The 25,227-nt window shown below is 42.4% G+C and overlaps 1 protein-coding gene across 1 annotated transcript in view; it reads right to left on the bottom strand.

Annotated features, from left to right (window-relative positions):
* Window positions 1-24,043, bottom strand: part of LOC119651384 (acid-sensing ion channel 4-A) — a 29,707-nt gene extending 5,664 nt beyond the window's left edge. Inside the window, exons 1-7 of the mRNA XM_038054963.1 lie at window positions 23,839-24,043; window positions 16,053-16,184; window positions 15,844-15,991; window positions 13,929-14,129; window positions 13,692-13,840; window positions 484-614; window positions 272-425 (exon numbers count right to left, since the gene is read on the bottom strand). Of these exons, the coding sequence (XP_037910891.1) occupies window positions 272-425; window positions 484-614; window positions 13,692-13,840; window positions 13,929-14,129; window positions 15,844-15,991; window positions 16,053-16,184; window positions 23,839-23,970 (1,047 nt within the window). The 5' untranslated portion in view covers window positions 23,971-24,043. The remainder of the gene's footprint in view (window positions 1-271; window positions 426-483; window positions 615-13,691; window positions 13,841-13,928; window positions 14,130-15,843; window positions 15,992-16,052; window positions 16,185-23,838) is intronic.
* Between the last annotated feature and the right edge of the window lie 1,184 nt (window positions 24,044-25,227).

Here is a 25,227-nt window from a genome sequence, read left to right as displayed (position 1 = left end):
CACAGAAAATTATTTATAATTAGATACTTGTTGATGATAACTTGAGGAAGTGAGGCATGTCTCAACCAAGGTGCACTGAAGGCAAAAGAGAAACGGTCTCAATTGCATACTGGAATCGTTAGGTCTACAGTTACTCTATGTAATGTTTTAGGCGATGCTAATTTATTGTTCTCAGCACTTCAAAAAGGAATATCCTGTCCTTGGGAGCAGTGCAGTGAATGAAAATCTCTTTAATCTAAGATCTATATAAAAAGGAATCATTTCCACTCACGGTTACAAGCCTGGACGTATAGTATAGCCAGATCTGCGTGTAAGGCTTCAGTTGTCCTACTAAATCTTTCCGGTTCATTACAAATGCCGAATATATAGTTGACTGGCACGGATCCGGGCAGCTGCACAATGGTTCCGCTTGATTGTCGAACATACTAGCATAAAATACAAGGTAAGAAGAGATCAATTCTCAGCATTCTTTCAAAAACTTACTTGCTATAATCCGTGATTAGTTTAGACATTGTCTCATAAGTACTACATGTTGGCATATCAATATCGGGCATCCAGGGACCGGTGCACTGATAATGGTTAGTTAGTTCTCTCCACAGGCACAATTCGCCACACTGAAAGAAGGAATATATTTAGTAATGGTTGTATCATTGCAAAATATTGTGCCATATTTTCTGTTTTCCTTTTATGTTGAAATGCAAAAGTGGGAAAGATCCTATGAGATTTCCGGAGCCAACCAGTATAGTGGTGTACACTTGCCACGGTGGCCGGCCAGCTATCGCCTAGTCCTTATATAAGGAGTAAGCCAACCCTCGTGGTTATGAAAAGTAGGAGCGGAGTTGAGCGCAACGTGCTGGAGCTGCGCTACCGAGATCAAGCACGAGAAGTGAGATGTAAGCGGAAGCTGCCGCAAATATCAAAAGAAGACACCTTGCAAGTGGTTGTAAACCTTTCGATAACACTGTGTTATCCCTAACATGTGAATACCGACTACTCCTCCAAACAAAACGAAATTATCCTTGTCATAAGCGTTCTAAAGCAGAGTATTCTGCCGATCTACCAAGTCTTCCTGCGGAACTTTTCTAGGTAGCTCTATCAGTCTTTACACAGTGCCTACTTCCACTTATTCCCGAGTCTTAGGAATCCGAGATCTTTCCTTATGAGAATAAGAAGATTAAGATTCTGACGAAGTGCAACCCTTTGAGTACAATAATTGGAGGGATATTTGCGTGCTTCCAACTGTTGCAAATGTATTTACAAAAATCGTTCCGAAATACATCGTAAAACATCTTGAAAGCTTGATCGAAAGAGAATAGGCTGGTTTCTGCTTTGGATCGTCCTGTGCTGACCACACTAAGACCCTTCGGATCATTGTGCAGGTTCCCTTTCCCTTCACCACGTTTGAGGTAACTTTGGATAACGTGAACGAAGAGCATATATAATGCTTTATGCGAGATTGGCCTTCCGGAAAAGTGAATAGCTATTATCAGAGCTACATATGATGGTGCGAAATGTCACGTGCTGCAACGAGTTGATATTGCACACAATTTCTAGTTCAAAACGGAGTCTGCCAGACTTGCATCTTGTCATCGGCACTTTTTTTCTTTCCATCATAACGTCCTTTACACTGCCTTGACTAAAGGACGTGGCGGAGTCACTGGACGATGCCATTGTTCTGCAAACACCTCGACTGTGGGTCACAAATCGTGGGATTTGGGAAAGAGGCAAGAAAAGTGAAGATAAACACAAATAAAATCGAGGTTCCCATTTTAGTGGGTCATTACGGTCTTAATATTTGGTGTAATGGAGAGCAAATTGGAGGTGTCGAACCGTTTATTTACCTCTTGATATAACTCGACCTACTATGAAACATCAAATTGAGATCGTTTTGCGCCAATATTCTCTCAGTACTGCTATATAGGAGTAGCACATAGAAAATGACGACAACTGGTATTCGCAAGCTCCAACGTCTCATCAATTCAACGCTGCGTCGGGTTATTGAGATACTTTGGGTTGAAACAATAACAAATAAAGAACTTCGCTGATGATGAGAAGGCGGAAGTGGCAGTGGATAGGTGGCAAATGACGGTGATAACTCCAATGCGGGTTATGCCTTGCAATGGACTTCAACCGCCAACGAGCGGAACTAAGGGGCGTAGAGCAGTGCAATTTGGGGGAGGAGATGGCAGATGAGGCACATTGCTAAGGACCGTCATTTACATATACGACAGTGAAACATAACATGCTCCGGGTCCTCAGGTGTGCAAACACATTCAGGGCAAAAGGGAGAATCATCCAGCCTGAATTGGTGCAGACACATCCTGTAACCACCATGTAACCACCATGTCTTGACGGGAATTGTGTCAGATGGTAGTTAATCTCGCCGTGTCGTCGCTGGATCCACTCCTCCGGCGACCCCTCTGCGAGTCCTCCCACCGTTGCTGCCACTTCACCAGCGACTCTCGCCTTGCCGCCTTTCGGTATTCCGCATTCTGTTCAGGAGGATTCATTCTCCTTGCCTCGTACAGACAGCATGTCTCACTTGCCAGAATGTCTATCATTCCCGCAATAACGCACGCTGCCTCGCCTGATATTGTTCTGAAGGCGCTTCACACCCTTAGCGCCACTAAGCGGTAAGTCATATTTACCCTCCTACGATTACTCTCACACGGTGCCGCGTATAATAGTGTGGAGCAAACCACTCCGGGAACAAGTAATCTGCGACTGGATCTTGGGCGTCCAGTGTTGGGCATCATCCGTGCTAATGATACGCTGGTATTTGCCGCTTTCTCACAGTCATAGTCCAGATGTCCCTTGAAATTGATTTTAGCGTCAATCAGCACTCTTAGGTAATCGAAGTGATGCGTGACCACCAACACGAATATTAACCGTATTCCTCATCCTACGGTTAGTAATCAAGATCGTCTTCCTCTTTTGTTCCCCAAGGTCAAGCTGAACCATCTCCAGCCACGATTTTATGGCGCTAATTGTTTCGTCAGCGTACATTTCAACGTCTTCAGGGTGTTTCGCAACGACAATCACAGCTAAATCATCTGCGAAACCGATTATCGTGGCTTCATTTGGCAAGGACCACATTGTACATGACGTTCCACAGGGAAGAGCCCAACACTGAGCCCTGTGGTACCCCTGCGGTGACGGTGTGCTGCTAGGACCCCTCATCCGTGTCGTACCAAAGTGTCCTCTCCGAAAGGTAACTGTCGAGAGCTTAGTCAAATAACTAGGGACACCCGTTTTAGCCAGTGAGCTTTTAATCCACTACCAACTTGTGGAATTGAACGCATTTTTGATGTCCAACGTCACCACCGCACAGCATGTTTTAGACGACATCGCGCCTCGAGCCAGCAGTCTGTTGTAGATGACTCTTTCGAGCATCTTTCCTGCCGTGGCAAATTGGTCGGTATGATGATGGGTGTCCTAGGTGCTTATTGGGCTTCGGGAGCAAAACTAGTTTTTACGTCTCCCACCGGTCGGGGAAAGCTCCTTCCACCATGCATCTTTCAAAAACGCTGATAAACCAGTCGGGTCTGGTCTTAACAGCGAGTTTAAGAGCTTTATTGGGAACAGCATTCAGACCGGGTGCTTTGTTATCACCGATTCTCCGGCAAATTTGTATTCCTCCTCAGTTACCGCAGGTATGCTGTAGACGTCCAATGCTTGCTTGTGTTCTTTGCGCTCCCCTTTATCTTGGGGGAAGAGCGGCATCACGATATAGAGCAGAAGATGCTGGCTGGTCAGTTGTAGTGTTCGCCCTCTCATCTTCTTCATAACTACCCTGTACGCTGTTTCCCAGGGGCTTTGGTCTGCCTCTGCGCAAAGCTCCTTGAAGCATTCTGGCTTGCTGGTCTGTGTAGCCTGCTTAAGCCTACCTCGAAGGTTCACATATACTAGCGGTTTCTCGTCGAATTCCGGTCTTCCTCTAGATCGTTGGCAGATCCTTCTAGCTCGAAAATATGCATCCCGTAATACCGCGATCTCTTCATTCCACCAATAGTTTGAGCGCCTTTTTGGGAGAACTCATCGCCTCGGTATAGCAGCGCCGCATGCTCTCGTTATGCGTCCCATCATTTGCTCTACCTTTTCTGTAGCCGCACCAACGGGATTTTGGCCTCCCAATAGCATCTCTATGAATGCATCCTCTTCAAACCTTTTCACGGACCAGCCCCGGTTTCCAGCTTCAAAGGAACGCACATCGACGCCAGTAGTTTGAACGCTGCTCCAGCTGGTAAGCTTATGATTGCTGTTTGCGTGCCTCCCTATGCCTTTCTCAGTCCCCTGATTGCGGAATCTTGCAAGTCAAGTAGTCTGAGCTGCTTTTCTAAGGCGTCGCGGATATCCTCTTTGGTCGTGATTTCTTCAACGTCCTTACATTGTATAATAATCTCCTGCTTTTTGATCCGTACTTGTGCTTCTTCTCCTTCTACCTTACCGAGGAAGTTTTCTATCGTTTTCCTGGAGACTTCTTCAGCTCCAGCATAAAATCTCCTTTTTGAGAGCGTTTGACGTTTTCTCTAAGGCCATCAGCTCAGTATCGGATTTGACCTTCCTGAGGATATCGGTGTAAGTCATATCACCTTTTTTGGAGATGATGTTATATAGTGTGGTCCTTCAACATTTCGACTGGAGTATCTAAGTTGCTCCTATGACTTGTCTAATTAGATAATAATACTACATAGAGCAGGGCGGCAGCTTTTGTTCATGGTGCAAAGGAAACCTTCGTGAACCCTCCTTAACCACCGAAGAAAGAAGGATAACGAATTAAAGGACAAACAATTAAGATCATGGTCCTAACAAGGGTGCATACGTCACGTTGGTCGCTCTAGTCTAAAGAATGTTGATCAGCCAGGGGGGAGGGGGGGGGGGGGGCTTTTGGAGAATAAATCTTATGAATAAATTGTGTTAATCGATTTCTTCATCAAAAACATTGAATGCATACACAGCAAGACGAAACGCCTGGTCTATAAAAAACATCGGACCCGTATTATGTTACAGTTGCGAAACTTGAGATACGACTCAGGCTTGTAAAGAATTACTTAACACACCTTTATTTCAGACGGTGCTGAGAAGAGCTCTAGTAGCAGTTCGAGGGGACGATGATGAAGAATCTGGTGGAACAGGGGGCTGTACAATATATGTGATGACCCGAATATCTCTAAAACGACAAAATTACGAATAGGTTGGGTACCTTCATCAGTAGTCAAACGGGTATTCAAGGGGAGAATCGAAGATTGCAGGACGGTCGGCGAGCTGAAAAAACATTTCGACGACGGGCCTAGATAGGGCCTAGATATAAGGAATTGGCAATTCAATCAGGAAGTCAAGCTTTGAAATCGAATGTAGTGCTCCAAACGAGTAGGGTTGGTGTATCGTGACGACAGCTGGTGGTTGTTCTTCACCTGAGATTGGACTGCCGCCGGTTCCTTCATCTAGCTTGGAAGACGTGGTTTCCTGAGAATAATAATTAGCTCGTGAACGAGTTTGTATTACCACACAGAATCAAAAGGTTTCTCGAAGTCAAGCAGACAAGCCGAGCAGGTATATTGCAATTTACTCCAAATAAGACCTCGGTTTTTAGAATTAAGAGGACGTGTTCCATGGGGTGACTTAAAAATTTCATAAATAGTGATTTTGCGTTCTGGTTTTTATATGGGACACACTTTTCTCTCAACCGAATCAGAAAATCATTAAAACTGGATTGAGGTAGATATAATTAGTTTTTAAAACCCCTGAGCGCCTGTTGCGCATTGCCTACAGTAATTGTGTCATTTCCTTTCTCAGCTAAGTTGCTTCAATCATGAATTGTTAACCGGAAGACCCCTAAAACCTAGCATTTGACACAGTTTATTGTTTGAAATTTTCAGTGGTTTAACTATATGATAAGCGGATTGCAATATCCGCTAATTATTTTCTCATTAGCCGCCTAAAGAGTTTCCACATGAATGCTGCTTTATTACTTTTTATTATTAGTCCATGATCTGATGGGTCAGTCTCTGTGACCAACACATTAGTTATTTTTCCTGCAGCAATCTATTTTATTAGAGGGAGGATAGTCAGAGATGTGTGTTACTAACATTCTCGACTCAATGTGCTTAGCAAAGAAATTTTTAGCTTTTCATCCCTTGGCTTTGGTGGTTTTGTTCCAGTTGATTCAGCTAAGGGTACATAGATGGATACAAATTCAGAGGCCTTCGAAAGATAATTTTTATATTGTGGATTCCATTTTTCCAGATAGGCTATCGGATGAGGTTTACTAATATTTCAGTAACTTCAAATGAGGATTTCGTTACAGTAAACGGGAGCATAGGAAACCCACCGACTACAACCAACTTTGATATGCTCGTGCTTAAACCCTGGAAGTCCTGGTACATTGACGTTGCAGCCACTCAAATGTACCGAGGTCGACAAGTCTTACGCTTTAATAAAACTGTTGATATGTGTGATAAGTCCCCATCGTACAGGACGAATCCAATAGTAAAAAGGATTTTAACTCTTTACAAAGATTATTCAGACGTACCAATGGAATGCCCACTCAATGCGAGTTTTTATAAATTACGGAATTTAGAATTGGATGGCAGCTTGCCAATTGTTATGAAGTTTTTGTTGCTTAATGGAACTTGGAATATCGCCACGAAGTATTATGCACAATCACCGAGAGCAAAGATGATTAAAATAGGAGAAATTGGTATGTCAGGATATTTTCTTAAATGATTTATAAGGACGATGTAAAACTATATATGAGTTTTAATAAAAAATAAAATTAATAGAAGACTTCAGACTTGAATACTTCGAAAGAATGGAACCGAAGTGCGATTTAGGAAAATATCGTGTATATGTATAAGGATCGATCTGATAATGCTGGAATGTTGCTCGTCCAGTTAATTTACCAATGATGACGTTTTTAGGATGACACGTTGCCTATAGAAAGTGAAGTATTTATATTTAGTTAGTGTTTTCTGTTCACTGCTTAGTGGAGTCTAGGGCATCTGCACAGTCTGACTGTGCTTCAGTTTCACAATCATCGACACTTAACACTGTGCAAAATAATAAGCTCACAGCCACGAGACAAAAACAGACACCCATAATGACTGGGATTCGGACCCAGAGCAGCGAGATTGAGAGGCTGACACTCTATCCCATTAATCAACGCGCCGTCAACACAACAACATTTTGCGCCAAAAATATCGAATCTTCATCATCACTGGTACGGCAGTTTTCACCTCTAGTCCCCCATCGACTTGATGGTAGCATCTACTAATTTTTTCCTCTAATGCTCTTGAGGCGACCCACTTGTCAACCACCTTGGGATAGTATGTTCAACTGTATGGCGTAGCCCGCAATGCAATTGTCACCCTTCCTTAATGTGTAGTCTATCCAGCCACATCCGCTTTCCGATCGCATTGCCTACGGATAATTGGCCTGGGCGCCCACCAAGTTCTTTGTTCGGAACAGAATCAAAAATACGTTTAAGATAAGTGTTGATGAAGGTTTGTAGCTTTTGAATAATAGTGGAGTTCACTTTCCATGTGCAAATCCCATATCATCATCATCATCAACGGCGCAACAACCGATATCCGGTCTAGGCCTGCCTTAATAAGGAACTCCAGACATCCCGTTTTGCGCCGAGGTCCACCAATTCGATATCCCTAAAAGCGGTCTGGCGTCCTGGCCTATGCCATCGCTCCATCTTAGGCAGAGTCTGCCTCGTCTTCTTTTTCTACAATAGATATTGCTCTTATAGACTTTTCGGGCTGGATCATCCTCATCCATATGGATTAAGTGACCCGCCCACCGCAACCTGTAGAACCGGATTTTATCCACAACCAGACGGTCGTGGTATCGCTCATAGATTTCGTCGTTATGAAGGCTACGGAATCGTCCATCCTCATATAGGGGGCGGCCAAGCGTTCGCAGTTTTTCTTGCTAAGGACCCAAGTCTCCGAGGAATACATGAGGACTGGCAAGATCATAGTCTTGTACAGTAGGAGCTTTGAGCTTTGTAAGCTGAAATAGGCTCTGTTGGCTGACAACAACCGGGTGCGGATTTCATCATCGTAGCTGTTATCAGTTGTGATTTTCGACCCTAGATAAGAGAAATTGTCAACGCCTGCTCGGTCTGGATGAAGGCAGTTTGTACATCTCGGGTGGTTCTTCCCATGATGTCGATATCGTCAGCATAGGTCACTAGTTGGGTGGACTTAAAGAGGATCGTACCTCTAGCATTTACCTCAGTATCACGGATCACTTTCTCGAGGGTCAGGTTAAAGAGGACGCATGATAGGGCATCCCCTTGTCTTAGACCGTTGTTGATGTCGAGTGGTCTTGAGAGTGATCCTGCTGCTTTTATCTGGCCTCGCACATTGGTCAGGATCACCGGGGATACCGAATTCTCTCATGGCCGTGTACACTTTTACCCTGGCTATGCTATCATAGGCGGCTTTAAAGTCGATGAATAGATGGTGCAACTGTTGTTCATATTCCAACAGTTTTTTCATCGCTTGCCGCTGAGAGAAAATCTGATCTGTTGCTGATTTGCCTGGAGTGAACCCTCTTTGGTATGGGCCAAGGAGGTTCTGGGCGTATGGGGCTATCCGGCCTAGCAAGATAGAGGAGAATATCTTATAGATGGTACTCAGCAACGTGATACCTCTATAATTGCTGCACTGCGTGATATCTCCCTTTTTATGTATGAGACAGATAATGCCTCGTTGCCAATCATCAGGCATTGATTCGCTGTCCCATACCTTGAGCACAAGTTGGTGAATCACTTGGTGTAACTGGTCGCCTCCATATTTAAGCAATTCGGCTGTAATTCCATCGGCTCCTGGCGACTTATGATTTTTTAGCCGATGAATCGCACGGACTGTTTCTCCTAAACTTGGTGGTAATCCTATATAGCAACACGAAAAGTTAGTACTGAGCCATTTCAACTTGAGGTTGGTCTGGCGCGGAAACGACGCGATTAACCCCTTTAATGTTCTGCGGATTAATGCAGGTAAGGAGAGTGAGATAACCTGTCAGACTGAGAACTTTGGTTTTGATGGTTTTTATCTTCAGTCCAGCTCTACTTGCCTCTCTTTTCAAATCCAGAACCATTTGGCCAAAGTCCATGACTCGGTTGGAGAGCAAACAGATGTCATCAGCGTAGTCATTTGAGGAAAGGTGTTTGACGAAAAATTTCATTGCAAGGATGTTGCTGTGATCAGTGTAGAAGCCGCGATGAATAGCTCTGCGGGGATCTGTTGAGCCCACCGGCTTGATTCCGTTTGGGTGAATTGATGGACAAGGTGATCTCACGTCTATTTGGAGGAACAGTCAGTATCCAAATGTTATACTGACGTGCCATTTCATTAATAAGACGTGGAACTTCACCGGATGTGATATTGTTGGGAACTGTGGGGAAGTGTTGCTCTCACCTCTTCAGCTGCTCGTCACCGATGATGAGAAGTCGACCGTTTACTTAGGACCATCTGCCAGCTTTTTCATGATGCAGGATACCACTCTGAAGGCTTTACAATCTCCAACATTTTCAGTTTTACTAATCAGCACCAGCACAATAATTAAAGTTGCGAAAGACTGTTTTGTACCTAGACGCTCCATCAGGGGATATCTACCATGCTTCTTTCTTCAGAGTTAAACTTATAATGAATGTAATCTTCGGGAGGTAACTAATAATAATTAATTAATTAATTAATAAGTGATAGGAGGTAAGTGCCCTTCGTAGTGATGCTTTATGACAACTCCCAAAGACAACTTCCGATTAATCTTTGCATAGGATAGTTTCTAGGTGGTGGGAAGGACTAAAAATTATTTTTTTAATTTTTTTATTACCGATATCTGTGATGTTTGTTGTGAGATTTGTTTCAAATCCACTGCCTAACAGGACGGAAAACTACCAGCGTTGTTTGCTATCGTGTCGTTGGTGTTCTCTGCTTTTTCATTTGAACATGAGAAAGGCCCTGCAGAAGTTTAAATTCGCGCATAAAGAGGAACATTTCAGGTGTGGCTTGTCCTACTAGCTGTTGTGATATCACGACATGATAGTGACCGTACTTATGCCGAGCGTCGTTATTTTTTTTGCGAGTGCGGAAGCCATTCAGCTTATGGTGGTTTCGGCATTCAACAGTTCAGAGACCCGATCACAGTGTACGAGCTTATGTTGAGACTGGGTCAGCTGATGAGGATCGCAGGGTAATAAAGTGGACCTTGTTCATTTCCAACACTTCCGTAAGAGAAGGGCAGAATACTTTTATTTTTGCCTCACCACCTTTGCTACGGCGAAAAGCGTCGAGGCAGAGAGCTAAATGTGGTCAACTATTCTTCCTGGCTTTCATACTTGTAGACCTAGCTATGTAGATCTCACACTACCCCAATGTGCATTGGAAGCGAAGCACCTTTTGGAATCACTATAGTCTACAGTCTATAGTCACTATAGTCTTCAAATGGTTATAACTTTTTAGGCCGTCCTTTGAATTTGTATCCAGAGGCCAATATCCGTCGATTGGCCGCGGAGTGGGTCTTTGTGCGATACTTCGAATTCCTGTTGGCGCGCCTTTCGTTCAGACAGGATGGTGACATCCGCAGAACGTATTCGTCGCGATCCTTTTGAATAATATATGGACATGATGGTAGTTGTAAAGGTAATTTGGTATAGCTGGGTGAACGACAGGGGAAAAACACACACCTCTCGAGTTTCTTCCAAAGTGGAGTAGGGCCATATATCCTCAACTATTTTCTTTATCAGAAGACTCAAATCAAATGTGACAATAATAGCGTTTCGAAATATAAGTTTTGCAAATCAAATTTGGAATTTTTCATTTCAAATTCAGAATCTGGGCTGCTCATCAATTTTCTATTATTATTTGCTTTAATGAACCGGTCTGAGAATATATAGAGCTTAATAAAATATTGAAAAAAATCTGAAATGGAAATGGAAAAACCTGAATTTGAAATGAAAATTGACTTGGAAAAATCTGAAGTTAGTTTGGAAATTTCGCAAATTAGTTGGAAAATCGTGAATCAGACTTGGAAAACCTATATAAGATCTGCGCTGTCTGTTGTCCGACCTCTTGCGAAATGCTGCTCTGCTGAATTATTGGGCATGTGCACGGCAAGCCCTTGCCTAGCTCTGCTTCAGAAACCTTCATCGTCGATTATACGGCAATAGCCGAGGCACAAAAAGGCCACACCGAGCTTCAGAGCCTGAAGGCAAATTTCAAATATAAATTCAAGGCGTTTCATATTTTCGGTTCAAACTCCTACTTACTCTTCGAGGCCTCAAATAAGGGACCCAGGCCATTTATTCCGGTTGATTTTCGCAGGAAAGTATTCCACGCGACTCACGATCTTGTACCCCCGGGCATCAGGACGACGAACCGGCTAGTGACTGAAAAATATTTCTATCCGTCCATGAACAAGGACGTGAATTCTTAGGTGAGAGAGTGCATCGCGTGCCAGAAGTGCAAGATCAATAAGCATTTTTGAAAAGAAGTATGTTTGTTCCCTTGGTCAACCAAGCGCTTTCACCCCGTCCATCTCCACATAATCGACCCTTTGCGAGATTTGCACGGATTCAAGTATTGCCTCACAATCATCGACAGGTGGCCTGAAGCAATACGGCGCAATCATGTGCCGAGGCCTTCTGTGGAGATTGGATTCCGTGCTTTGGTGTTCCAGCCGTCATCATCACGGAACAGGGAATGCAATTCGACTCTACTTTGTTCGCAGAGTGTGGAAAGCTCCTTGGCTTTAAATAGCAAACCATTCACAGTTCAATGGTACGCTGGAACGTTGACACCGGACGCTGAAGGCCGCTCTAACGCCCGCGACGATCCGTCGTGGTCGCGGTCATTGCCTTTCGTCGTCCTTGTAGCCCAGCGAGAGAAGTTCGCGGCCAGTTCAGCGGAGATGGTTTACGCCTCCCCGCCGTTCCTGCTCTGGACATCATAGCAGGGTTAAACGAAGAGGGAATGCTGGGTCTGCTGAGGGACGCGATTTCAAAGATACGGCCGACTCCACCGTCAACACCTCCAGGGGTCTCGAGACGTGTGACCAGCTCCTCATCAGGAAGGACGCCCTTCGAAAGCCGCTCCAACAACCATGCGAGGGCCCCTTTAAAGTTCTGGAACGAGGCGAGCACTCGTTCAAACTCGACGTCCGAGGCGAGCCCAAGTGGCTATCCTTGTCGAGGCTGAAGGCCTTCAACGAGCCGGCGGCCGCTAAGCGTCAGATTCGCCCGGTGGAATCACACGGACGGTTTGCTTAGCTGAACCAGCGCGGTTTCAGCTGGGGGGCGGAGTGGCGGCACAACGGAGGCGCGAACCTAAGCGCCAGTAGCAGAAATAGCTGACGGGTTGACATATGATTGGGACGAAAAATGTCAGGAATGACAGTTTTGGTCAACAGAGTCTAGAAGAAGAGGAGTCAATTCCGTTGACCGGAGAGAGGCATAAAGAAAAGAAATTTAATGTTAACTGTTAGAACGTATTGGAATTTAAGTATATTTCTGTGGTATTGTTATTAATTTAAATTTGTTTAAATAAAAGGCTCCAAACAAGCATGCAAATGATAACGTTCTGCGGTAAATTACCGAAAGATGGGAGAGAATGCGATAGGATAGAATAAATAGAAAACGGAAACCGGGAGGCTGGGTAGAAATAATGTGGAAAAACTTTTTGCTTGGTAAGGAATAAGGAGTGAAATCGAAGAAGATATAGCGATGAAACTAGTGTATCTGAAGTTTAGCCAGGGAGCTGATTAAAGGTTAATTATCTTCATCCCACAATTGGAAAATGAGGTTTGAAACCAGTATAGGCTATTTGGTAAACTTCTCCTTATTGAAACTTATTTGCATTTTCGTATAAGTGACGAAGTTTGACCTTTCAGATGGAGCTTCACCTAAATGAAGCTGCAGCAAGGACCCGGCCTACTTTCAGAATTGCCCAACAAAGAGAGGAGGATTATGCTCTCACACTCTTCATGGCTCTTCTTCATAAAAAGACCCTTCCGAAATACTTCCACATCGGTGGATCTTTACTTTGATGCTTTCGTGTGTGATTTGTGGGATCAGACTGCTGATTCCGTCCGGAATTTCTCGACGAAACCTAATGTCTTTCTTATTCTTTGAGGAAAATGTCTAATGAGGGTGTCAGTGCTAACAGAATATATGAAAAGGTGTATAAATCCCCATTTGGTTCGCTTGAGATAATCTCCTCCGATTTGATGGTCGAATTGTTTATTGTTTAATTGTTTAAAATCTCGTGCCCGGGGTTTTTAATCCTGTTCGCGAAATACATATTTATGCTCGTACCTGTGCTCGTCCCACTTTTATAGGCTAACTATTTGTACAGCATTATGGGATCCAAACGAAATTGAAGCAAAATTAGATAATTAAATAGAAAAAAAATTGGTAATAGGGAAGAATGAATTATGTGAATTCTTATGCTACATAAAAGGGTGAGTACGAGACACGTTATCTATTTTCCATTGAAAGAACGTTGTTTTAAAAATAGCCCATAAGTTCAAAACTAGCCCATATTTCCAGTTTAGCAAAGATGAGTCAACAATTCAGGTCTTAAAGATACAAGAGCCAATATAAAAATAACTTTTATTTAAATTAAATTTAAATTAAATTTACGCAAATACGAAAATAGCTCTTTATATAGAAGTAAACTTACTTTTGGTGCACTGTAACCCGGAATATTCAAGCATTGCTTCTCGCCGTCGGTCATCATATTGAAAAACTGCGTCTGTAGCTTTATTTCGACATCCTCTTCTACGCCAACAAACATGTATTCCACTCTTCCGGATGCTTTTGTTCGAATTTCTGAATAAATATTCATATTATGATAATAAAGTGGAAATTAAAATACAGTATTGCAGCTACAACGACGCGCTTTGCAAAATATAATCACCTGTAAATTCTTCTGCTAATTCATGAATGAATATATGCCATCCAACATCTACGTCCAGGATATCGCCTTCTTCCTTTGTTAAATCGTGCTTCACCATGATGGAATACCCGTGGTCTTTGAAGGAGCTTTTTGTGGGCCGGACACCTCGGAATGTGTGACACATTCCATAAGTGAAATGTAAATTACTTGTGATATTGATCCCTGAAAGGAAATATGCAAAAATGAAAAGTGGTTAAGCGAGTACGTCCGCTCATAACTCCCCAGCGATGGGTGCTGGAAACTATCTTCAGAAGGGGCAAGAGTGTGCACGACTAGGCTGAGAACACGAGAAGGTTTATTCAACCGACGAGGATCTATTTGCCTACTAATCATGTTTTAGGAGTAAGCGAATTGGCAGAGGTGAACGGAGGTAACATCCCCCCCATCTCCACGCATTGTAAAAGGTGGTAAACGACCCCTAAGCCAATGATGAAGAACACATACCCGGGACTGTATGGCTAAGGGGGACCTTGGAAGTAGACTAAAAATCTAACAAAATCAAAGTGACAGATGACGAGGAAAGAAGAAGAGCTGTTGATGCGCTTGGAGGACGTGCTGCTAGCCACCAGCCAGGAAACTTCTGCCGTTGAGCTGGACGTAATGAAAACCAGCCGTAATACTCCTGGCTCCAAATTGCCAATGCCAGGGGCCCGGAAGGAACGCGGACTGACAAAAATGCTAGTTGCTGGAACTAATAATAAGTTGCTAGTTGCTGGAATAAGAAGGCCGGTACTGTCTAGATCAAGAAGCATCTTCTAGGCGGCAAAGATGAACGGGAAGTATGCATCCCGTAAGTTCTTCTCTCCTTAGTTGTCAGTGTGCACAATAGCATTCAAGCGTCAGTTCACCAGGAACCATCTCGGTTTGTGCTTCGCTAAGACATGGAGGGAATCAAAGTTCTAGGTTGTCCCATACGACGAGATTCTCACGAGATCGGTATCGCATCTGATTACCAAAAAGATCTACGGAGGCCGTACTGCAGTATTCTCGGATATGTTTAGTGTAGTATGATTAGAAAATATATTCCATGTGGAGGCTCGAACGATACACGAGGCCTATCGAAGATTGAAGCATGATCCGAGCTCCAAGCGTAGCGTACTGATTCTGGTCGAGAGCCAAGTTACAATTCAGTACTCCGTGACGACATCCCCTGGTTATTAGGACAACGCAGAGACGCATTGAATATTTATCTTCCTCTGGTCCCGGTTATAAAAAAGTAGAGGGAAATTAGTAGGTCAAGGGACTGGTTGGGCGAGAGTTTACTTTTGACAGTTTCTTGGTGGGCGAAGTCTGTACTTCGCTGGGAACTGCTCGCACTATTTGGCAGCCACTAACTCCAGATGCTGAAGTCTTATCACCTGCGCTAAGTTAAGAAGGATCTGATCTTCATTCAAGAAACCAAACCATCAAAGCTTTAGGACCAGAAACGCGCAAATATGTACAAGTTTACGGCGTTTTGCACAGCCCAGTGCAGTATTTCCATTCCAGCATATTCGGCATACGCTACAATTCGCATTGCCGAAACTGCGGAGAAGAGGGAAAAATCCTCAGACATTTCCTTTGTGATTGCCCAAACTGGAGATATTAGGTAAATAGTTCTTTCAGTCTCAGGTTTTAGGATGGCGAAGATCGTACGCTTCGTAAACACTATGAGCTATATTCTGTTCCCCCTTCCCTCCCCACCGCAGTGCCGATCTTCGGAGTATGTGAACAAAGTAGGCTGCGCGGAGTGGCTGATGATATCCACCTATCTACTGTATACTTGCCTAACTCAAGGTCATTTGTATGAAATTAAATAATTTTTGTTTACCTATTTTCAATATACTTAATAACAGACATGTTAGAGATATGTATCTCACCGAGAGAATTGACTTACCTTCTGGCTCGCCATCTAATCCACGCTGGACTAAAATTTCTTCTGCGCTGTATGTAGATTCTGAAAATACGTCACTTATATCTGTAGTGTTAAAAGGAAATCTTTTCCAAGATTGGTAGAACTTGGGATGAGTGGCAAGTCCATATTTCTGGAATTTGTGCGTGAACGTAATTTAGATATAAATTATTGTGGTTATAAGGCACGCTTACCTTAAGGACATCCGGCTTGTATCCAGGTTCACGACATATTGTAACGGCTGGTAGTTGCATTGTGTCGTTTAATTCATAATGTGAATGTGTTGTTATCGGCGGGAATCGTAATTTTGAAAAGCATTCTGAAAGCTGATGATTAAGAAAAAGTTATGTCCATATGAGAACCAAGGATATCATTGAATGAATATATATTTTTTGTAATGTGCAAATATCTACAATTCGGAAATGGCGAAATTAATTTCGTTCGTTCCAGTCTCAGTGGATCTACTTTGACTTACTCCAGAACTTACGCTTTCGGATGCATTGCTTGTTAAGGTTGTTGAAAGCGTTCTTGAAATCGATGAAGCTGAGAGCTAAATTCCGCACACTGTACTAAAGTGATTCGCAGGGTATTGATGATGTTTTTGTCGATTAAGTTTTCGAAGTGCTCTTTGGTATATTCTAGGATTATTAGCCATCATCTTTGCTACGACTGGAAGTGCGTAAAGGCCCTTTGATTACTGCAGGATGGGTGCCCTTCTTCCATTCATTAGGAAAGTATGGTCTTGGTGATCCTGAATTTATGTAACTTTCAAAACCTTATCATTTGTGACTCACTGTTGGCGCACAGAGTCTGCCATAAGATCAGTTCAGTTTCAATAGCAACGAACATTTAATCAAATCGACCATATCGCAATCAGCAGTAGATTTGAAAGATGCTTTTTCGAATATGCATAACAAGAGAGGTACTGACATTAGCCTCGAAAGGGACCATCACCTATTGGTTGCTTACCTTCACTTACTAATACGTCTGGTCGCGGGTGTAGGTTCCCAAATTCCCATCCATGGCGGGAAAGCTTTCTTGCTGTGGAGACATTACTGCTATCAAAAATGTCTTTAAGTGTGGTGGTTGTCGGTCACATCTTAAAGGTGTCACCAGATTTGGCCGGGCGCGTAAACCTGATAGCGGATCGGTGAATGTAAGGAATTGGAAGCTTTATTGACGGCTATGTGCCGGAATGGAATTAGAAGAAGCTCTTTATCATAATTCTGAATCGTCTAACATCCAGAGAAGATACGGCTTCTCTTCTAGATTACATGGTAAACTACCGTCAAATGCGTATACAGCTTGTTCCTTTTAACAAAATTGAAACTATCATTTCATCAATTAGTTCAAGCTTAGTAAAGTTGCCGGCTTTAATGGTCTTTACGCGGAGCTGTGCTAACAGCTTCTGCTATCTCTGCGTTAAGATTTCAAAAAGGGCACCCATATCGAGTGCAACAACCGGATGTTCACGTGTTTCAGTCTATCGCAAAGGCACTAGTTGAAATCATCCTGGAAAGTATCAAGGAACACCACGGACGCTCGATCGACAAGAGGCAGTGTGGTTTCCGATCTGGATCCTCCTGTGTTGACTACATTAACATCCTTCAGAACATTATGGAACAGTGCGCGGGGTTTAGACCCCATTTCATCTCCTTTACCCAGATTTTTGGAAGCCTGAATGCTTTACGCAGAATGGGTGTTCCGGAGATACTAATAGCTACTATCAAAGCGACATATGACGTGCATAATGTCACGTGCTGTATCGAGGTAAAACTCTAGACCAGTTCAGACCGAATTTGCACTTTCAGAAACTGATCTTTCAGGAAAATAAATGGAGTATTGCCGAAAAATCTGAAAAAAAATCACGAAACTGCCACAGATATCTGCTAAAATAAAGTTAATAATAGCATATTACTGTAATTTTTAGAAATTGCCTGCAAAACTCTCCTTAAGTCCATCCTAGAATAATATGTACAAAGTTATCTTACATAAAATTTGACACTTCAGAATAATTTGAATATCAAAAGCGCTCGAAAGGGAATATTTCGATAAAATGTATGTATTATATATACATTACGTGCTAACTACTAATGAGACAAAAATCCGTTCAAAAGTTTCTAAATAAGGAATACACAAAAACTTTCATAGCTGAAGTATTCAGCTTCTGGTTTCCTGACTTTCCTTTTATTGTTGCATGGTCCAAAATCCAAATTGACGTTCAATATAAGTCGCATTGACGTCACGTCCAATATCTGCGAACCGTTTCGGTCACGCTGCTCCCAGGGCAGAGGTGGGGCACCGTCTGAGGAGCCTTAAGCCGTCCTTACCTCTTAATTTTTGAAGTTACTCTTTATTTGGCCCGGTCCTACGTCAAGTAAGTGCGGATTAGGATACCTCAATCCTTAAGCGAAAATCAAACCCTAATATTCGAAATTAGTCTATGTGTCTATCGCCCCTCCGGAGACTGATGTTATCAGCGTTGCCAGAGTACTGCCTCATCTGCTGGTGAAAAGGTAGGGCTTAGTCTTCACCGCTAACTTCGTTGACTTGGACCACTGTTTCCCTTTCGCTGTTTTTCCAGTAAGGGGGTAAGAGGTAGTGGACGAGTTTTTCTATGGCTGTACCATTCAGGGATATGTTAGATTCAAACTTCTCAGAGAAGATGTCCCCCTGAAAATCACTCGCCGTCCACCCGGACAACACCCCCAGAATTCTGCCAGACCTCCTTTTTAAGTTCAGTCTACATTTAATCTCTATGTCCTCACCAATTTGTCGACTTTGCAGACTACAGCACTGCTCAAGCATGGTGCTTCCTCTGAAAGTGCATCAGGTCCCAACATTTGCGAATACTACAACTAGCTCAGCAAATGCTTCGAGCAGAACACGTATTCTCATATGTGTGCCACATTTAAGGGCCTACGCAATAAAATCCGTTGGTATGACATCCAACCCACGTTTCCTCGTCCAAAACAGGGCGCTCAGCATTTGCTCATACTTAGCAGGTGGACCCTGGATGGAGCATAGCCAAATGTCTAGGACTAGGTTTGAACTTAGGACGGATTCCACTTTAATATAATTCGCACTTATGCCGTGTTTCCGATTATACAGGGTGCGGCTGCATAACTTCCTTTTTTAAAATGCGCGCCACTCAGTTAGTTGATGTCATAGCGGAGCGCTAGTGGTCTCGTTCAGGAGGGGATACTGTAAAGTTTTGTCCCGACACGGTTCAGTCGCCATGTGCGTTGGAATAGTGAGGAGCGTGCCTTTGCCGTTGAGGTTTACTTTTCAAGCGGATGTTCGGTTATTGCAACACAGCGTGCATTTCGGAATCGCAAATCAATTGTTACATGGGTCACTACATTCAGACAAACTGCAAGTGCGACAAAAGGAAGAACTGGAGTCCCTCGGCCCGTTAGATCACCTCAGAACATTGAAGCAGTGAGAGCGTCAATGTTACTAACAAGAGTCATGACAAACGCCAGAAATCGGTTTACGCAATGTATGGAGAATGGGGAACGTCACCTAACAGATTTGGTCTTCAAAACAATGTAAATAAAAACTTTTGACATGTACCTACATTATAAAAAATAAATAAATATTTTCCGATGCATACAATAGTTTTTATTGAGTTTTGAAAAAAAGGAAGTTATGCTGCCGCACCCTGTATACAAATGGACCGATTACCACCTGTCGCTACTTTCGGTGACGCTGCTCCCTGGGCAGAGGTGAGGCAGTGTCTGATGAGTTGCGTCTGCCCTGGTCGAAACGGTCAGTCAAGACTTTCGAGATACTTGGTTCTGGAAGAACGATGTGCGAATGAAGGTCCAAGAAAAGCAACATATATTAAGCCCTAAGTTTCTCGTAAGTAAAACACTGGTCAATTGACAAATTTACAAGAATGTGAATCGGGAAGAAAAGAAAGCGATAAACTAGACACTCGGGATGACGAGGGAGGTTTGTATCGACTTCTCTGACCGACGAACCGCGACGGACATATGGCGGGAATATTTCGGGTAGATTTCAACGGAATAATTTGCTTTCGTTCCACTTCTTCAAATCGGAGAAAGCAATAGGACCTGTCAACATTGCAGCTGAGCTCTAGAAAGCACGGCTCAATGAGTTTTTCAATTGCGTTATTGAAGAGGTAAACACCATCTGATTAGTAAGAAAATTCAACTGCTCCAATGTGAAAAAAGGATCAGAATGTAGATCCGGAGAATAAAGTTCGAAGTGTAGCGGATTCATCAAAATTGCTTCGTGTCTCTGTCGGTGTTCGTCAAGAAAGTGCCACTGCTCCGAGTTGGTCGAAGTTGACCAGCTCCAATCACCTTTGCCCATCAGCCAATCTATTAAGTTTTTATGAATGGCGCCCAACGTGGGGCTGAGTCCTCATATGATTTTATTACGATAAACCAGTGGAAGGTAGCCTTTCCAGGCTTTTAGCTTTCGTTTAGTCTGTTTAGTTAGTTTAGTTTCTCAATTTAGTTTGTCGATTTTGTTCCTAGCTAGGCTGTGTAAGTACTTGACTTCGTTTTTCAAATTTTGAGTTACATGCCTTCCTATCGCGACAGCCTAAGCCTCGTTTTCCCGTCCCACCTTGCAAAGCATAGTTTCCTATCTTTTCCTTTGGAAGCATACTTTGTCAATAGTTTGACAATTTTTTTTTCCGTTTGGGACTTATCGTCTCATAGGTGATTGTCCAGAAATTCTGGACCTATGGTCTTTGCAACTTACAGCGAAAAGGATTGCACCTGAGCTTCTAAGGAGTGTTTTCCTCCATGCGTCTTATATATACCTCGGAATGAAGAATCAGGTGGGATGAAGCTTTGATGGAATAAGGCTTAAGTTTTGTCTACTCCGTCCATAATGTTTCAATCTCACATTGTTTGTAGGTTTGATTTTGTTATCTTATACTCTGCGACGGGTTGGTTGATGCCTCATCTTCTCTGGAATAACGCACTGTGTACTTGAAATCTTCATGCGAGCAAAAAATCTTGGGGTTAAGATAGGATTCTGGAAACAAACATTTTATTTATTTTTAAGGTTTTGTGTAAAACAAAACCTTATTAAAATCGGTTTACTGTCTGCCTCTCTGTCTATCCGTCACACGCGTTTTTGTCGTAGACTGTAGTAGTGATTAACACCAAATTTGGTGGAAAGGTGGGAACTGTGAATGCTCACGCATACAGTGAGTTACATCCTTTCACGTCGAATTTAAGGGGGGTCCCCATATATGCAAAAGGGGGGTGTACATTTTTTTTAACCGAATATAGTCATGTGGGGTATCAAATAAAAGGTCTCGGTTAGTACTTTCCAAAGCTGGTCTTAGTTTTGACATTTGCTGGAAAGGTGGCGAGTGCGGGGGTTGAAAGTGACCATTTATTTAACGAAGCCATTCTCAAAAACTGCCCAACTAAACAATCTGAAAAAAATCAAGAGTCTGCCAACATATAGTGGCTAGGCTCCGAAATACCTTCCATACCGATATCCCTTCAAATAAAGTTAATAATAGTATATTACTATAATTTTCAGTAATTGGTTGCAGAATCCCCCTTATATTCTTTCTAGCAGCAATGTAGGTGGAAATCGTATTATTACTAACAGTTATAATATATTATAAGTTATAATAGGTCAAATTTGCCGTTTCTGTGTAAATTTAAGACTGTGAATGTTAATATCACGCCAAAGTGGATATTCTCACATAATGTACACATATATTACGTGCTAGGTTCTAATGGAGCAAATGCACGCTCAAATCGCTTTATAAAAGAAATACACAAAACCTTTCATACCTGAAGCGTTCAGCTTCCGGTTTCGTGACTTGTTATTTATTATTTATTTCGGTGAAATTTTCAATCTTCACGCTGATTGTAGCCTTAATATTCCGGCAGTTTTATCCAGTTATTCATATGAATTCAGGGTTAGCGAATAGGGACACTAGGTTAGTAATTAGAAAGGCGAAGTTAGTAACAAGAAAGTTTTCATCTCTTCTCTATAGCATTATTTTCACTCCTTGTTGTGATGAATAATAAAATTTCGCATTTTTTTTGCCTTAGTTGGATTCTACTCGATCGAATCTTGGAATCGGCAGCAGAGAAATTGTGCCCGAGTAAAGTCATACATGTTAGCGCCGCACAATCTGCCTTTCTTTGTGCACAACCTTTGCACAAAAAAAAAATTCCCCTAACGTGAGAACTGAACGAACCTGAGATTAAAGATCTCATGCTTTACCTACTGAGCTAGTCTGGCCGTGAGTGGTGAAGCGTCCCATGCAGGTTGATGGCGAAAAAATTCATCTGCTGTAACTGAAGATGGGTTTGTGGTGAGGCTGAGTTTTCTTCCTCTTTCGGAAGGATTTTGCCATAGAGTCTCAAAAGTATAGGAAATACCGCGCGGTGAACAGCCTACCAGTTTCAACCACGGTCGAACGCAGGCTGCCGTAAATAAGTTTGCCCTGATTGATCTGTGCGGAAGCACCTACGATTGTCCTAGCTCCGCCAGTAGAGCATGCGACCCAGTGTCCTGGCAGCATCACCACCAGGCGCTATTGCAAATCTCTTTTCGTTATTACAACATGCTATGACGACATTTGAAAAGTGGACATCTGTGATCGATCTTTCGTTGCACCTATCCCCCCTTGCGAAAGAGATGTCTTCATATGGTCTTGTTATTCGCTTAGATGAGGGCTTACAAGCTTAGCATCGATGCGAAAGGACCAAAAAGGCAACAGAAACAAGGAGTGTTTATACGCTACGAAAAATGCCACATTCCATCAAGACTAGCGATCCAGGTAATGAACAAGAGAATGGCGAAAGAAGATAGAGATGTCCTAATGTGATTTTTCTATTGGATTTCTTGTTGCATTGCGTTGTTCAGCAGATGCTTCTGGTGACGTCATATTGTTGGATATTTGTTCTTCTTTGCACACTGAACATCAAATGTAGATGAATCAATAGGTGACCAGTGAAACAGGGTAAAACGTGTCCAGAATGGGAAAAAAGATAATTTTCGGATCCCCATAATTGCCACAAACGGCTCAATTTATTCGCATAATTTTCACCCCGAGCAGAGACTTCCTTTCAAAGGATCTGGCAATGTTTCTTCTCGCAAATCAAAACCTCACTTTCAAATCTCACTACTCAATGCGCGGACAAAGCGTCCTTGTATCCGGAAATTTTTTTTTGGGCAAAATGACATATTTATGTCCTTCAATACCTGAGCTATCTTTTATTAAATAAAACTATTAAGAATAGTTTTATCAGTCAACGAGCCTTTAATAGTTTCAAGTGATTTCATAGCACAGCATTACCAAATAGTTGACTATTAATCCATTTGCTTTCTTAAATATTCAGTTTTGAAGCGGGCTCCGTACCACATTGAAGAAAGTATTTATTTGGTTGGGAAAAATACGAATTTCGCTGAAAAGTCACAGATGGGTCGGAAAAAGCAATAATGAAACTTCCGCTTTATTAGGGCAAGGCCGAGTGGATAATGCGAACTGAGTAAATAATGCAAACTGGAAATTCCTTTATGACGAAAAGGATTAACTACTCTGATAAAAATAACAAAATAATGATAACGTGCGTGAAATGAAAGCTGGAGGGAACACGAAGCGAAAACATGGGAGAAGAGGGGACTACAAAATATAAGTTGTAGTTGTGTCGTAGGCCTGGGGGTCAAATTCGTAAAATTTTACTGGATCCCTCTAGATATTCTTCAGGATTCTCGGCAAAGGAAGGTATAACTATAACACCTTTTCATTGATCTTGCTGATTTTGTGGAAGGCAAAATTAAAAAAAATAAATTAGATGGGGTACCGTAAACTAGGGCGGTAAAAATCCTTTTTCACTTTTTTAAGCATTTATTTTTGCTATATCGCTCGGAATAAGGAGTAGCTCTATTAGGAGTTTGTTGTCGGTTTCACAATTGAATAAAGTCCTTAGGCCAAGCAAACAACTTCGTTCGATTTTCACTTACTTGCACCGTCACAACGATACAGCAAATTAATAGCACAATATATCGAATCAATTTCGTTGGGTCCTTCTGTATCCAGCTCCGACACTTCTCGAGTTTATCCTTGCAATATGATTTTCCGGTACCCGCGGCCATTTCAAATTTACTCGGAGCTAATTTCAGTGAACTCAAAACTAAAAGCGCCGACCGATCCGAAAATCAACCTTAAATTTGAATGCTAAGGAAGAACTAAAGTCTATTCGCACTCAATGCTGTTTTTAGTGGCCGTTATCACCTGTTGGAGATTATGGTATTCCCAGAACGATAACACCAAAGGGTACGCTAACATATCAGAAAGGCTGTAAATTACCAAAGGCGGTACATAGAGCGACAAATGTTTTCCTATGTAGTCACACATAGATATGAACGTTGATATCGAATAATAAAAACGGACACCCAGGTCGTGTAATAGACGATAATCCTGGCCTTACGTGACGTTCAATTATTTATAGTTACAGACACTTCCGAAGGCGACGATGAGCACGTGTTGATTTTCCAGTGTTTGTTATTAAAATGTTGTAAATTGCAAAATAAGGGTGAGAAACGATGTTTTCATTGCAAGGTGACATTGAAATGTGGTATGATATGGAAAGATATATGTATTTTCCAGGAAAATAACATGTTCCCAAAGAATCGAAGTGCAAAAGTGTAACAAACATTTTAAACCATTCACTTCAAAATTGATTTCGAGATAGAAAATTTGCCAGAAGATAGATTTAACGTTTGTTCTCCCAACGAGCAGTTGGATTAAAAAAAATAACAAGAGCAGGATTCATATCTTACTGATTCCGGGGCGCTGATTGGGACAAAAATGCTATGACTTGACTATGAGTGTTGTATATGGATATGTAAGTGATACACGGGACCCCTTAATCTCTCAAATCTGATGTACATAAGAATGTAGGGGAGCCAATAGCCCGTAGAAAACTTCGATGAATTGAATAACATTCAGTCTGCTGGATTGGGAAATCCGCCAATTAAAGACTATAGAATATTAACACTTCCATCACCAATCGGAAAACTACTGGCGCAGCCTATAAAAAGCGGAAATCAGAAGTCAGTATAAGCAGAGATCATAAAATACCACATCTTTTTCACAATTCTACAGTCCGTTTCGGCCCTCGGCTTTCTTAAATAATTGTCAGCAATTGTCTCGACTCATTGACCGCGTTGGCATATCTTGCAATATTCGTGGCTACTAGGCGTCCATATAATTTCTCTCTTTCTTCTCCTTGGTCTCTGATGAGAGGATGGCAGATCCATTTCCTTGTATGCAGCATAATTACTTTTTTCTTACTTAAGTCCATTCAACACTTCCATTATCCACTTTTCAGTTTCCTATTTCCCATCCCA

The sequence above is a fragment of the Hermetia illucens genome, chromosome 3 (assembly GCF_905115235.1).
Source record: "Hermetia illucens chromosome 3, iHerIll2.2.curated.20191125, whole genome shotgun sequence".
NCBI lineage: Eukaryota > Metazoa > Arthropoda > Insecta > Diptera > Stratiomyidae > Hermetia > Hermetia illucens.
This window is presented reverse-complemented; position numbering and strand designations above follow the sequence as displayed.